The following is a 16,441-nucleotide window of genomic DNA, read 5'->3' on the forward strand; positions in this document are numbered from 1 at the left end:
AAACTGGGCCCGGTTTGAGCTTTATATACGGCCCAAAGATCTAGGGGAGGGCCTAATATGATTTATCATTCCTAATGCAATTGGGAATGATTTTAGTCTTCTAGATTCTTCTAGAAGGTTCTTTTCATTCCTAATTCAATTAGTATTGATAAATTGACTTTTGACTTTTCAGAGTTTTAATCAAAATCAAATAGCATTTTTGAGGAAATTATATGATTTTATCCTCCAGTACGGCAAATTTATCTTATTTTCGAAAATGCGTTAAAATCAGGCTTGGCGCCTAACCCCAGGCCTTGGCGCCTGGAACCAGGCCTGGCGCCTGGAACCAGGCCTGGCGCCTGGCGCTAGTGTTGTGCCTGGCGCCAGTTAGCCAGGGTTGGCGCCAACTCTGTTTTCTTCGCGTCTGACTCTGTTTTGTTTAATTTATCTTTTTGGCTGATTTTCTCTATAAATATCGTATTAAAAACTCCATTTTCATTCATCATCTACGTTCATCATTCACCAATTCTCACGATCATTCATCTACAATCAGTTTTCTAATTCTTTCTCTTTTTCCTTAATTCTAAACTTTGCTTTTACATACAAAATTCTGCATTCACAAGATCTAGGAACACCTAGCCATATTCGAGGTTGCCTTCGCCCTAGACGTGAAAGGTTTAATTTCTGAGGGTTTGGTCCCAAATCTCTCTTTCAATTATTTAATTTGATTGTTTTGTTAATTATTTTCCTTGAAGTTACTAACGTGTGTATTTTGTTATTAGAAAGAGGTACATAGCATCAAAGTAAGTACTTTAATTGATTTATTGATATTATGATGTAGAAATCATGTTTACATTGTTATTATGATATTCCTAGTATCATGTCTAGGGTAACTTTAATATCAAATATGCTTATTATGATTCCTGCGATGCTTCCTATGTTCTTCCTAATATTTATGATTGTTAGTATCATGTTAGGGTTAAAGATTTGATTTTTATTTCTTAGTGACATGCTAGGGTTTGTTATTAATCTTGTTAGTATCATGCCTAGGATCTTGCTATTATTATGTTTTAATATTAACATGATTATTATTATGGTTGATAAGATTGTTATTATGATGATTATTTCATTGTTATAATTTTATGATCATGATTATATTTATACTTTATTTATTATATTGCTTGATATTTATTGTTATTGCTTGATCACACCTTTTATGCATGTTTAAAGGGAATTTGGTACTTGTAATCACGCTTAATAAGATATTTAATAATCTTGTTTAGGGTTAATTCGATTATAATTTCAAGTGATCGCCAATAATAGTATATTTGTGCATTAAATTCAACCAACATAGATTAAACAGGTTTAGGGTTAATCCTATTGATTGCATGTTAACCAGAAAGCGCACATGAATACGATCAGAATAAAGTAGAGGCCTATTATTAGGGCAGGTTCAATCTCTTTTAGGTTGGATTTGTACCTTCATCCCCGAACCCTTATTTGGTTCTAGACCTTATGGAGTTGACGATCTCTTGGATCGTTAAGGGGTGTAACCTTCACCTCGTGAACGGTTTACAAGTTCCGAAAACTTGTTGGCGACTCTTTTGTTCTATCTTCTTCCCTTTTGGACGCCACCGTACTTTAGTGTATGATCACAGTGGGGTTCAAGCTAGTGGGATTAAAGCTTGAAAATATTCCCTACACCTAGGAAATGGATTGTTTTATGAAATATATGGATAGAACATAGATTTAAGCACTCCAAAGATTAAATACTCAACCCGACCAATAATGGTTGTGAAAGGTGTTCATCATCGGGTTTGGTTTAGGGGAGACATTTTTAGGTGTCTACACTTCCTCCTAGGGAAGGTTACATGAAACTAAACACTGATGGGGCTTGGAAGCATTTTGAGGATGCTACAGGAGGAGGTGTTATCAAAAATCCTAATGGGAATGGGTTTTTCAGATTTTTGAGTGAATACAATGCGCCCACTCCTCTTGCTACTGAGCTCATGCGTAAAGGTGTGTATGTTGCTGCTGATTTCAAGATTAAAAAAAATTGAAGTTGAAATTGATGTTGAATACCTGAAGAAATTATTCAACTCGGTTGATCATGTTCCTCACCATGAGCTTTATGCTTTTATTAATGATGTCTTAGAGGCTCTTAGGACTAATGGTAACATTCTGCTCAAGTATGTTCCTCAAGAAAGAAATATTTTGGCTCATAGTCGAGCTGCCTATGGCATTGAGATAAGCATTGGGCATAAGGATCACTTCTTGGTTCCTCCCTTTGCTAAGCAGATTTATGATGCAGATCTTGGTGCTTCTTCATCATCTAGATAACCTCATTGTTTCCTCTCTTTAATGTTGTGGATGTCCTATCATTATCTTTTTATTTGCTTTCTAGTTTCGTTTTTCCTTTCTTGTCTATTTTATATTGTCCAATTTTCTTTTCTCCTATTTGGTTTGTTCTGTATTAGCTTTTTATCTCAGCTTGCCTTTTGCCTTACCATAATTTTCATATTATATGGTAATGATTGGCAAAGCTTTTCTTTTGTTGTAATGGATAATTATATCCCTAGTGGCTAAGTAATATATTTCTCTTCGTTTTGTGTTAAAAAAAACAAAGCACAAGGAGCAAGACTTAGAATTCAAACGAGAAAGACTAGGAACAAAAACGAACACAAAGTAGTAGCAGCTATTGCTACTACTAGTAGTAGTAGTACTACTAGTTATAAGACATCCAACATTAGGTAGGGTAGCAAGAGATAGCTAATTAATGAGCAGCTCCAGTACCCATCACTCTATCATACAGCTTCTTCACATGATCAGGCACCTCAAAGTAATCCTTATGCCCAACATGCAACTCATTCCCTTCTCCAACAAGCTCATGGGCCATGGTGTTCAAATCCCTCCTGACATGGGTAATTATCACATCATCAAGCTTCTTAATAGCAGTTGCTACATCATTAATCAATGCAGCAAGTTCATAATGAACATTGGCATCCATGGTGTTAAACATAACCTTAATGGATAAGGAATAAGTGTAAAGGTCCACTTTCTTTACTGCATAAGCTTCAGCCCTGTTAAAAGCATCTCTAATAGTGTAAAGCTCACCAGCAAGGGCAAATACAACATTGTATTTGCTTGAAAAAACATAGAACTAAGAGCCTTCGTCATTCCTAAAGACCCCCATCCAACAGCAACATTGATGCTTCTCCATGAGCCATCAGTGCACAATTTTAATACCCAAATAATTTATGACTTTATATAATACATTTTTATGTAAAAAGTAGTTCATTTTTATGTACTACCTCCGTTAAATGTTTTCTGCAACTTTTGCCATTTCGGGATGATCAGGGTTATGTGCAACTTTCCTTTTTCTTTCTATTTTTAGTAAAGAAAAAAAGCTAGAATTTACTTTTTTACCCTAACTTAATTTTTTTTTTGTTAAGCATTACCCTTATTATCTCCTAATTTCATTAACCTAAAATTAATCAGATTCCCTAACCTAATGATTCCCTCCCTTTATTTTCCCATCTCCCTCCTTCTCTCATCATTTACTCATTTCCCCAACCACCAAAAATTAAATTCTGATGGTTGGGTCTCCCTTTATGTTCTTGATTGTTCTTTAGAAGATGAACCCTAGTTCATCGTCTTTCAGTTTCTCTCTCCTCTTTTTCTTCGATTCTTCACCTTCCTCTCTCCAGATCCACTCTACACCACTCCAATTTCTCACCAAAAGAGTCCCCCACGAAAATGGTTAACCTCGATCCTTTGAAAGACGCGTACATAGCCACAAATGATAAGGGTGAGGAGAACTTGATCCAGCACTTCATCCATTGCTTTAAGACTGGCAACCCTTTCCCTCGTGAGTTCTACGAGTCTACTGAAACCGGTCCCTACGAGATTTAGCCGCTGAATTTGTTGTTGGGAGTGTTGTGGCTCCCAAAAAGGCCAGATCTAAGAGGCCAAGGTCACCCCCCAAGGTCCAATCTTTGAGGAAGGTGGCGCGTGTCGCTCTTAGGAGGATGCGTGGGCTTCCAGACCATGAGTACATCGTTCTTTCTTCTGATGAGGACGAGGAAATGGAGGAGGCTTTACTTACTCCTCCCAAGAAAACTGACTCTGATTGCTCTTCAGTCCCTATTGTCAAATGCTATGTGTGGCGGATGAACCGTTCGGTTCAACCCTCTGAGTGACTGCTTTTGTAACGATTCCTAACCCTAACCTATTTAATTTTAATTTATAAGTCCCTCAATTATGTTGGTTGTTCGATTTTTAGTTGATGCATGTGTTCTAGGCTTGCTGATTTGTGTTTGATTGGATTATGTTGTCGATTGATGAATTATAAGAGTCCTGTTGTCCATTTGCTGGTGGATTGTTATTGATATGTGCTAGATCTATTGGTCAGCATGCTTGTGGTTGAATTATAGTGCTTCTGGTGTTGGATTGTTGTGCATATGTTGTTGGAGTTAAAATGTTAGTGCTATTGTGAGTCTCTTGTACTCTGTTGCTGGTTGATTACCCTGGATGCTGTTGGGATATAGTGTATGTTGTTTTTTTCCTTGTGATGATGCTGCCTAATGATGCTTGTCTAGTTGACAATGTGTTGTATGTATTCCTTAAATAAAAAGGGGGGGGGGAACAAGGGAGTATGATTGATGAATGATGAAAGATGAGTATAGTTTGGTGTCTTTCTTTGGTTGTGTGGTGTATACAATGTTCTCAATGATCATATTGTGTAGAGAACAATGGCTCTGGTTTTGTGTTCATGTGTGGCAGTGCATGAAAGAGTCCCTCCCTTTTTGTTATGTGCAACAGTGAAGGTATGGAGTCCTCCTTCGTGTATGAAATACTACCCTAAGTCACTTTTATGGTCCATATGATGAAGGGACTCCAATGAATTTCACTTCACACATTAGTCTTGCTCCAATAATCTCTTGTTTGAGATTGTTGTTGAGGTAACAATGTTGTGAAGTGTAGTATTCAAAACCATTTAAGACCTTCTGATGGACTTGTATTTTCACAACCCAACAAAAACTTTTTTTTGTCATTACATTCATAGGGTCATTACAAAAGTTGATGCACATCATCAAAAGACTTTACATTTGACTGCCTAACATGTTAGCTCACTGTAAATCAACAAAATACACCTAACCACCTATTCATTAAGCTAAACATAATTAAAAGAAAAAAAAAGTTAAGTGGTTATGTGTGGCAGTCCATGTTGTCATTGTGCATCACCTGCTTCCTTGGGGTCCCCTAATCTGCATCCACCTCCATATGTTCTGCTGCTTCTTGAGTCCCTTGAGTTGCTGTTCTAAACATTGTGTTTAGTTACTCTACACTCCCCAACACTATGTCCCTTTGCACCTCAACCTTGTCTGGCAAAATTCCCAAATTTTCAAGCTTCTTTTGTTCATGTGAGGAATTTTGTACTTGTTACCCCCCTCTGCCTGCAGTATCATGATCATGCACTTTTGCAAAGTTATCCATATGTATTTGTTCACCTCTGGTTTAAATGTTTTATAACCCTCAATCACCTTCTCCACTAGCTCATCTAGGTTTCTAGGAAATGATTGCTATTGCAATGACTTAATAAACCTGTACAACCCTAAGTCTAGCACATTCAAATTTGGTGACTGTGGTGGCTGAAACACTAGTTGAATGTTGAATCCATTTGCTGTTCTTGCTGCAATGAATTCTTCATCTCTTGGTATCTGGTGTGGTCTTGCATTGTCCCAATGTATTGTGACATTTTTACATATACTTTCTGGCCATTTTGAGATGATTGGTGGTATTACTTTTGTGAGCAACATCTCCCTAATCACCTCTCTATTCACATTTTGGACTGCCTTGGTTTTCCATGTTCCTGCAGGCTTGTTTTTGCTTGATTTCTTTGCCTGATCCTTCACTGTAAAAGGAAACATGCCATATTTCCCATCATGTAGCAATACCCCATTTGTGTCATACAATGGCTTCCCCACTACTGCCATAAACATTGCCTTGAGTTTGAATCTTCGTGATTGTTGAACTGTGTGGATCTTCTTCACTTGGAAGGAGATAAAATCTCCTTTTATCTGGATTGAGATAGAACCATTTCTCATCTATGTGGATGACATGGTCCATATCTTCAAATGTAGGGTCTTCATTTCCAATTATTGGATTAATGTGTGATAGAATCCATTTCAGTCTTGCAACTTTGTGGTCACTTGTGAGTGTTGGCTTGTTGCTGCTTGTATGTGTTCTGAGCCTGCCTTTTTTTTTTAAGTTGTGAAGAGTAACATGAGATATCTTCAAAGCAGCTGCATAACTCCTCTCTGTCTTCCTAAGGTGCAGAGGCACTGACTGTAGGAATTCATCAGTAAATTCCTTGGTTTAGGCCCAATTCTGCCAAACTTCTTGGACCTGACATCAATCACATCCCCTTGTTCCAACTGTTTTTTATTTCCTTAAATACCTTTGTGATTATTGATTTGTGTATAATGAATTTGATTGATAATTCTTGCATGTACCCTCTAGGTAAGTTACCAATATGCATTTTGAGTAAGATTGCATCAACAATCTCTCTCTTCTTGTGCAAAGACAATTGGTTTCTTCTTGAAGGTTGTGTGTTGCCCTAATCTTGTGTTTATTGCTCCCCTTGTTCTTGTGTTTGTTGCTACCCATGTTCTTCCATATCTTCATCATCAGACTCATCATACAAGCCATAATCTTTCATGTGTTCTTCATAATCATAGTAAAGCTCTGCCAGTTCTTCCTCACTTAACAATTGCTCTGCCAGTTCTTCCTCACGCCAGTTCTTCCTCACTTAACAATTGCTCTGCCAGTTCTTCCTCACTTAACAATTGCTCAACATCCAAAAACACCCCTTCTTCTAACTCTGCCATGTTGTGTGCTTAACTTGAAATTTTTCAGCTCAAGGTTGATGAAACAGGGCTGCCTGCTGGTTTTTTTTTTGTGAAGAAGGGGATGTCCTGTTGGGTTCTATGGATGATGGAGGTGCCAAGCCAATGAAGTGTCTATTATGTGAAGAAGATGTGCAGCACTGACTTTAGTTAGGATAATTTTTTGGATAATTAGGGTGTTAATGAATGTGTTTATTGCTAACTTTTGAAAACAAATGGTGTAATTTTGAACAATTTCATGGCTTGTATTTTGGGGAAAACATTGAACGCACTTGTATTAAATGAGGCTGCTTTTATATGCCTCTTAAATGCTGAAAATTGAATGATGAAGTCTGTTTTTTTTTTTTTGTAAAAACTGGTAAGAGATTTGAATCTCCAAAAATTTCAAATTGTTTGAAATTTTGGTGAAAATTTAAGAGGGAAAACTCTTTCCCTCAAAAGTGACAGATTTCCCCACTAAATTGCAAGTGGGGGGATCCTACTTTCTCTCTCCTCAGCTTTTATTAATATCTCTAAACTTCCTCTAATATTTACCCCTTAAATTTTTCATCGTGAACCGCAAACCACTTCAAAGTTGCAGAAAACATTTAACGGATGTAGTATTAAATAACTTTACTAATCTCGTATATTTAATTTAGAGTTCGAAAAGTTTTAAAACCCTATTTTAATTTAAATAGGAATCTTTTTATCAACATCTATATATTATTAAACCCTAATTATTTTAATTGATTTTGTTACTTTATGATTCAAGCCTTACTTTTGTTGTTTCCCGTCACTTTTGCCTTTGGAATTGGAACAACCAGCACCGTATACCTCTAAACCTATATTGATTGTTATCATTATTCATGAACTCAACCAAACTTTTATCAGATCATCAACCATTTATTATTTAATTACCCTTGATACAAATTTCATGGGAGCACACCATTACCTTTTCTTGTGATATATTGGTCGTGGGTTTCGAGTGGCGTGCTACATATTGATTAAATTAATTTGCTCATCATTCAATGTAATTTGTAAGTGTAAGCGTCGTTCGAAGTGCGCCTACGTTAAGCATGTTGTGAATATGCTTGGCACTCATAGGAAGTGGGAATTGACATATACAATTAGGGATAATGATTAGGGACAAAAAAAGTAGGGAGGTGCCAACAATTTTTTAAGGAACTTGTAAACTGTTCACGGATCATTTAAGGCAACCACGATAAAGGGACAATGAAAGGCAACAACGATTGACCCGTGAAGGTTACACCCCATTCATAATCCATGAGATTACTAACTCCATATGGTTCGGAACCACGAAAGGAGGATCGAGGATGATGGTACGAAGTGAGTCATGGAATCACATTCGCCCGTATTGGCCTCTACTCGATTCTTATAATGAAAAGTTATTCCTGCGACCTCAAAAGCATGCAAACAAAATATTCAATTTGCTCCAAACTATTATTAGGCTAAATTGGTTGAATATTAATGCAACATATAATTCTAAAATATTGTGATCACTTGATTAATAACAAGATTAAAAAGGAACCTAAACCGGTCGTCCAAATTATCTGATTAGGCGTGATTTTCAATTACATATTCCCTTTAAATATACAATATGGTGATCAATAACTAACATTAATAGAAATCAACATTAATATTGGAAGAAATTTAACAATAAATCCAACAATATAAAAATCGTTAGAAAAATAATAGAAATAAAAGGAACATAATTCTTACTTTGATTTTGTTTGCTTGCAACTATAAAACAATAAACGATTTAGTAACTTCAAGGAAATAAATAAAACAATAATTAAATTAAATATAGTTGATTTGGGGCCAAACCCTCAAACACTTCTACGTTTCACGCCTTGATTTAAGGACAGAACCTCGAGTAAAGCACGGACTCCTTGGAGTGCTTAAGGAAGAAATTTTGAAAGAATAAGGTAGGTTAGTGTTTAGGCTAGAGCATAGAAGAGAGAAGAGAGAATTATTTGATGACCCATACTTAAAAAATGAGGGGGTATTTATAGAGAAAATGAGTAGAGGGAACACACGGAACCCTAAAAAGGATAAAAATCCTAAAAGCACTGCCGCGACATGGCAAATAATTCCTTGACACGGCAAATTATACTGTGACACAGGAAATTCTTGTGTGACGCGAGAAATAATTAACCTACAGGAGTTAAAACGCGTGAAGGGTTTACACAGAAAAGACACGGAGCTGTCCCGTGTCACAGGAGAATGTGTTGTGGCGCAGCAATATTTCCCGTGACGCGGCACAGTTTGTCGTGACGCGGCAGGCTCTGCTTCCTATTTTCGATCCAAATACATTTCTACCCTAATTACGTTCAGCCTTTTTAAGTGTCGATTCATAATTTCGAGCTATTTTAGGTTTATTATTTATTAACTGGGCTAAAATAATAAATAATGAAAATGAATAAAAAGGTTTGGGCCAAAATAAAAATTGAACTATGATTTGTCTAAACATTAAGACTGATATGTTGACTATTTTATGAACTGAAATTAATTAAATATGAATTTTAAGCACTCTCGGGATTAAATATTGAACCCGACTAATAATGGCGGTGAAAGATTGTTCATCATCGGGTTTGGTTTCGGGGAGACATTTTTAGGTGTCTACAACGTGTTATTCTACTTGGAGTGCTAGAGTAATAGTTTCATATTTGGTTCTCAAATGTTTCATTGTTTTGGTATTCGTCGAAAAAGTAATCACACTATCAATATTTTAGAGTTATTTGTTTATAATTTAATTATATTATTTATTATATGTAATCACACGGCCTTAATTGATTTTTGGAATTGTTTGATTATAAATTGTTAGTATTAATTGTACTCCATATTGTTATGTGTAAATTTTATAATTTTTGAATTATATATGTTCATGATTTATATATATCCATGAATAGTGTGTGGTATAATATGATTCTATTTGTCGTATTGTTTTTGTGGTATTGATTGATTGTGTTATTTTTCTAGGGTTTTTAATGTTGTTGCTATAGGGAGCATTGTTTTATTAAGGTTACAGGGTTGCTAATGCGGAGTATTATTATCGGGTTGAGATTTAATTATTTTAGGTGCTAGTATTATTGCCCTAAAAGTTGAGATATTTATGAATCGAGTTGTTATGTTATTGGGGAACATGTGCTATTATTGAGAAATTATCAATTAACTCGTGAATGGTTATTTGATCAAGCATGAGATCAAAAGGTTTAGAATTATTATATTTTATTCTTGATTTGAGGCTCAGCGTTATATACCTTAGTCCTTGGCATGTTGGTAAGGAGATCATAATCAAATCATGAGTTAAGGATGAGATACAATCTTTATTATTTATATTTTTTTATGGTCCCCTACAGTGGGAATGGGCCCGAATGTGGTCTGGTTCAAGGTATTTTCTAGTTATTGAGAGTATTCAAGTTTTTATACTTGTTGGTTTGTTATTCGAATTACTCATGTCCAAGGCTATGTATAAAACAAAGAGCGTGGCACACTTATTGGTTAGATGAGATAATTGAGTAGAGTATCATATTATTATTTTTGAGGTGGGATTTTATCAAGGTTAGTTATGTGGAGTGTCGTATTTAGTTTGATATTTTGGTGAATGTAGTTTCGAACTACATAGTCGGTGAGCTAATTATATTATTAAATATTATTTTACTTCATTATATATTTGATAAGTGGTGATTACTTACCTTTTTGCTGACGTGTGTGTGTTTGTTTGTTCTGTTACTTGTGTTTGCAGCCATGTCTTTTTCTTATGGAGGCCCTGCGACGATCTATTTTGGAATTTGTCCTTAATGGTGAGCAGTCAAGTTTGTATAAGCAGGTTAACCAAGTGATCGTAGCTAAAGGAGCTCAAGTTTTTCAATTAATATGGTAAAATGAGTTTGTAAAGTTGTATAAATAGCTCCCCTAGTTTATTGGGTTGTAATTATTGAGATTTTGTAAGCCTTAGCACTTGACAAGTTGTCGAGTATGGCAGTAATACCTCCGATTTAGGCGTATGATTCCGCAATTTTATTTAAAGGTTGTCTATTTTTCCTTTATTTATTGCTATTATTAGTTAGTAAATTGGGAGTGTTACAACACTTGGGGTAGAAATAGTAACTGTGGAAGCATAAATCTTTCCTTTTCCTTGACAGCTTGCATAGCTTGAGCCAGAAGAACCACTCTCATTAACAGTAGTAGCAAATGTAGTGGTAGTATAAGAAGCACCCTCTTTACCCTTTCCCTGCAACAGCTTATTAGAACATTGATAATCATGGAGAAAACAAGCATAAATAGCATGTCATGAAACATTTTGAGCTCAAAAACAGCTATGTTTCTATTTCTCCAAATATGCCAAAAAGCAGTAGCAAAAACCATTATCCAATGTGCAGAAAAACTCAAGTTGAAATTGAGGCAGTCAATCCAATCTAGAGTTATTAACTTAACAAAGTTAAAACCTCTAGGCAGAGTGACATTGGCATAAATATCATTCCACAAACTGTGAGAGCAGAAGCAATCTCTAAACATATGTAAATGAGACTCATTATACAAACCACATCTAGAGCATAAGGATCAATCTTTGGTAAGAAAGAGAAATTTTCTCAACAACATGAAGAACATAGGACATACAATTCCAAAGTAACATTCTATATTTGGCTGGAACATGAATTTTCCAAAGCTTTTTCCATGATAAGAAGCCAGAATTGATGCAATTATCCTTGATTAAAAAACGGTAAGCTGACTTAATAGAAAAACATTCCATTATTAGTTAGTGTCCAATTAATAAAATTCTCATTACTGCAGAATTGGAAATAACGGTAGTCAGAATTAAATCAATTATAGCCTGAGGGAGAAGATGAACAATAAAATCAAGACACCACTTCCCACTCCTAATAATATCTCAAACAAACCAATGAATTTTTGAGTCAAGAACATCTCTGTCAAGGTAAAGGTAAAGAGGTTTCTCAGCCACCCAGTGATGATACTAGAGGGCGGTTGTCTTCCCAATACCAATTCCAACCTTCAACTAGAAGAAAGCAAATTCCTTCCCTTTAAAATGTCTCTCCAAATTGGAGACTAAGAGTTGTTAGCAATACAATAAAAAAATAAAAAAAAATATAAAAAGAGGCATATTTTTTCATGTTTTTATCTATAAGAATTCTAACCCACAATTTCTCAGGATTAGTCAAAATAGTCCAACCTAATTTAGCCATGAAGGCTAAATTCCACTCTCTATGTCTTCTTATACCCAAACCTCTAATTGCAATTGGTTTAGTTATGTGAGACCATCTAGTTCTTGGAGAATAGTGGATATTATCCACCTTATTCCACAAGAATTTTCTGCATCTTTTATCAATAAAGGAAGTGATAGAAACCGGAAAAAGATTGGTATGCATATGATAGAAAGGATAAGAGTTTAGCACTTATTTGATTAAAGTGTTTCTACCAGCAAGACTCAACATTTTAGATTGCCAACCTTTAATCCAATTCATGGTTTTATCAAGAAGAGAAAGATAATGAGCAACTTTGAGCTTATTAGGACTTGTCTCGATTCATAAATATTTCCCAAAGGTTGAGGAAAAGTTAAGATTAAACTGATTCCCTAGCTCCCTAATTATACAATGACACATCTTATTAGGGAAAATGATTCAAAACGTCCATCATTTCCTTAATATTGCTTGAGGAAGCTTGACCAATGAAAAACACATCACCAGCATAAAAAATATGAGAGATGCTTATAGAAGAAAATATTTTGAGAGGTTTACAACACTTTGTTTTAAGGGTAATTCCAAGTTTCTATCTTTGAGAAACATGGAGTGTTTCTCTTGAGGGTAATTTCGTCCAATTTGCATGGATTTTAAGGGTATAAGTGACTTTTACCCTCGGCTGCAAGCTCTTAAGTGGAAACAGCCGTTAGTTTGGAAACTCCTCGAAATTGACGAACGTTATATGTTTTATTTTTTAATTTTTTATCAAGCCACAGTAACAGTTTGTAATTAACTTCTTAATTTTTTACCCTGACACGTAACTATTTCAATTTAATTTTTTGTTATTTTTTTTTTTTTAAGCCCACCCCTTTGAGAAGTGATGAGTTCCCCTGCAGAACTGAATCTAGGTTCTCCAGAACCTTAAGAAACCCACAACGGCGACTGCTGTGGCGGAGTTTTGCAGAACTCAACCTGGGATATCTGGACCCGCGTTTGCAACCACCGCGATTTGTTGTAACCTGGGATCTGTGGACGTTTACGGCGGTAGGGACGCAGATGTGGAGGCATTTTTTCGGTCGGTAAATTCAGGTCGCATAGTGTTCTATGCCCGGTGAATTCAGGTTTGTTCGTGTTCTTATGTGTGGTTTTATTATTCAGTGTTTGATGTATGCGGTATGTTGATGTTAAAGAAATAAGCGTATTACTATAGCTGAATTAGGGTATTTTTGAAATAGGGTTGTGTTGAATTGGGTTGTTGTTCAAAATCGTGACGAAATAGGGTATTATTGAATGAGAGTCTGGCTGTACTGTCGATTCAGGTGATGAATTTGGTTTCGAAACTGCATTGAACCCGTGTTGATTAAAATAGTTTTCGTGTAATTATGCAATGTGGTTTCTTTGGAATTAGGCAATGTGGTTTATTTGGAATTATGCATTTAGGTATATTCCTTCATTGTTGCATGATGATTTGTATTTATGTGAGTGTAATAGGTAGTTATCTGGTGTTGAATTGAGTTTATTTGGTAGTTATTTCAGTTTAATTGGTGTTAGTTGAGTAATAATGGTTGTGATTTGAGCATGAACACATGTCTGGGAGGCGGGTGTGTACATTAAAGTAATGTGTTTATTTGGAAGTAGGCAATTAGATAATATTATGTAATTGATAATTGTTGATCAAAGAGCAATGAAGAATCTTCCACATGGTTTTTAATCTGTGCGCTGGCTCCATAAATTATATCGATGTCCTTAGAAAGGTACCCTGGTAAGCGAAAGCGTAGGGTATGTGATGAATACCTGGTGAGCATATGGGTTCTCCCTTTTATTTGAGTTGTCTTGTTTTTTGGGGGACTCTGATTTATGTTTATGGTCCTTTTTTGGTTAGGATGGTGGTGAGGTGTCGGACATGAAGAATGACAAGGTATGAATGGTTTTCTTTTGTGGGGTGGCTGTTTTTAGTGTATATCTAGTGAACCTGACTGTGTTATTGTAGGAATCCGGGGAGGTGTCTGTCGAAAAGTGTATGCAGAAGACAATCACCCTGCACCCCAATCTCTTTAAGGTTTGTACTATTATATCTTATATGTTATTGTTATGAATCTTAGATTTATATGTTGGTAGAACAATGAAAGTCATGTATTTTTCCTGTATTACCGGCTACATTGCAGGATGACAGCATAAGTTTTGGCGGATGTATGAAAGCCAGATCAGAGGTGATTGCGTGGCGAAGCAATTGTTGTAGCAGGGTAAGTGAAAAATGAGCTTCATGTGTCGTACATATATTCACTATTTGGGTGTAATTTGATGTGATTATGTTGGCAGCCCCCAAATATGAAATGCAGAATCGAATCTTTTGGTCGCATATGCCAGAAATTCGATGACCGTAGGAAACGCTGGGTAATTGAAATGGGTTTTGGTGGGCTGCTCCATCTAGCGTTTGACATGCATTTACCAAGAATGTTGTCTTACTGGCTGATGACCCGGATAGACTCGATAAGCCAGAAGTTGGTCACTTCTGGTAGGGAGTTTAAGTTTTCCAAAAACCAAGTGCGGTGGGTGTTAGGCATTCCTAATGGTTCAAGAGATGTGTCGTCCTCAAAAACTATGACTGAAGAGTGTCGGGAGAAAGTGCAGAACATTCTATTGACCTATGGAAAATCTTGGGAGTCCAAGTCTAGCAAACCTAGTGGGCGGGTGTACACATCTGTAGGGATACCAGTTACCGGGGAGATGATGGATCGTTTAGAGCGATATTTTGGGGAAGATGAGGAGGAGGATTTCAAGACATTGTTTTTGATAGTGGCGCTGGAGATGGTGTTGTGCCCAACGCAGAGTCCCAGGCTTGCGGGTAATCTTCTTCCCGCAATAAGTTGTGCAATGGATGCGGCTGAGTATGACTGGTGTGGGTTGGTGTTGTCCAAATTCATGGATAGTGTGACTAGTTTTGTGCGACGGTTCTACGCAACTGGGGTAGCTGGTGGCTGCGGTGGATGTGCAATATTTGCTGTTGTATAACTTTCATATCTTTAGTGGCTTTCCTCTTACCAATCGTTTAATTGTTTTGTATTCTCACTAAAGTCTTTGTGGTTTCAGATTTTTTATTTGGATCGGTTGGATAGGGATCCGGTTGAGTGGGATGCCTTTCCTAGAATTAAGGTATGGAACATGCAACAGATTGGGAAGGCAGCTAAGTGTGATAAGTTATGTTCTGGGGACTTTGGAAAATTAGGGGCAATTGTTTGTGTGAATTCATTTGAAATTAATCCTTGTTGTAGTTATAACCGTAGTTGATTTGATATGTGGTAATTGGTCTACATGTATTAGGTGTTGGATGTAGCCTATGGTGAAAAGCATCCTAGAGATGTGAGGGATACTGAAGGACCTGACCAAAGTGAATTAGTTAAGGTAAGGGTTGCTGTTGGTTTTGCATATGTTGTTACTGCTGCAAATTTTTGTAGTTGACAATTCATATATGACTGTGTATAGGAACTGCCACAACCTGGAGTAGGATTTATGTATCGAAAGAGGAGGGGTAGAACGACTTCTTATAAGGGTTCTATGCAGATGAAATCCATATCCCCATGAGAGTATTACTCTTGTCCTTTAAATTTGTTAATTTTCAATCCAATAAACTCTGTCCACAGTTTTGTTCTATGTTCTGTATGTTTGTGTTGTGTGTAATAAATTTTCTGCATGTATTGTGTAATAAGGGACTTTACTTGAACTTGGTTAGTGGCCATGGTCTGAAAATAATTATTGCCAAATTTTCCCAAGTCTTTATGTGTTATTTAATCAGTTATGTTTGTGCTTCTGCACTCTACTTATTATTTATGTGATTCACTTTCGTGTAAGCTTAATAGAGATAGATGGTTGTTGTATTTGCTGTTGTTTTATGTATGCCAAACCGTTTTTTTTTTTTTTTGCAGAACTTAACAATCTTTAGATCCAACAAGGAAATATATGTACTTGATTTAATGATACCCATAAATCTATATTAAGAGGCTCAATTGAGTTTAAAATATCCAATGACTTCATACACTGGCGCATGAAATAACTATATTTGGACCAAAACGCCTAAATACAAATACACATACACTTATGTTAATAGGCCCAACTGAGTTTAAAATACACAATGACTTACTAGGCTGGCCCATAAAATAATAAACGACTTAATAGACTGAATAACTTTATGTGGTCCACAATTTGTGTCCATAACTGATCCTGATTACAAAATGGTGGTGTGGCACCAGTGGCTGGTACAGGAAAATGTTACACATGGTGAACCAGATTAATGCTTAAACCCATGGTGAGCTGATTTCAAAAGGTGAAACACTAAACATGAGTTGAAAAGGTCATACA

At 36.1% G+C, this 16,441-nt stretch overlaps 1 protein-coding gene across 2 annotated transcripts; it reads left to right on the forward strand.

Moving 5' to 3' along the window:
- The first annotated feature begins 13,838 nt into the window (after positions 1 to 13,838).
- On the forward strand, positions 13,839 to 16,197 carry LOC110723373. Of its 2 annotated transcripts, XR_002511715.1 has the most exons (3): positions 13,839 to 14,144; positions 14,251 to 15,487; positions 15,569 to 16,197. XR_002511715.1 is itself a non-coding variant. In XM_021902718.1 (2 exons), exon 2 carries the CDS (start codon positions 14,414 to 14,416, stop codon positions 15,095 to 15,097), a length of 684 nt encoding a protein of 227 aa, XP_021758410.1. In that variant the 5' UTR covers positions 13,839 to 14,144; positions 14,251 to 14,413; the 3' UTR covers positions 15,098 to 15,546. The 2 variants fall into 2 exon arrangements, 1 of the variants encoding a protein (XP_021758410.1); XM_021902718.1 differs by lacking the exon at positions 15,569 to 16,197 and having other exon boundaries at positions 14,251 to 15,546.
- The last annotated feature ends 244 nt before the right edge of the window (positions 16,198 to 16,441 follow it).

Source organism: Chenopodium quinoa, unplaced genomic scaffold (genome assembly GCF_001683475.1).
Source record: "Chenopodium quinoa cultivar QQ74 unplaced genomic scaffold, ASM168347v1, whole genome shotgun sequence".
NCBI classification, from domain to species: Eukaryota; Viridiplantae; Streptophyta; class Magnoliopsida; order Caryophyllales; family Amaranthaceae; genus Chenopodium; species Chenopodium quinoa.

Excerpts from the sequence above, each read along its gene's own strand:
- LOC110723373 (XM_021902718.1), top strand. The coding sequence starts at position 14,414 with ATGAAATGCAGAATCGAATCTTTTGGTCGCATATGCCAGAAATTCGAT.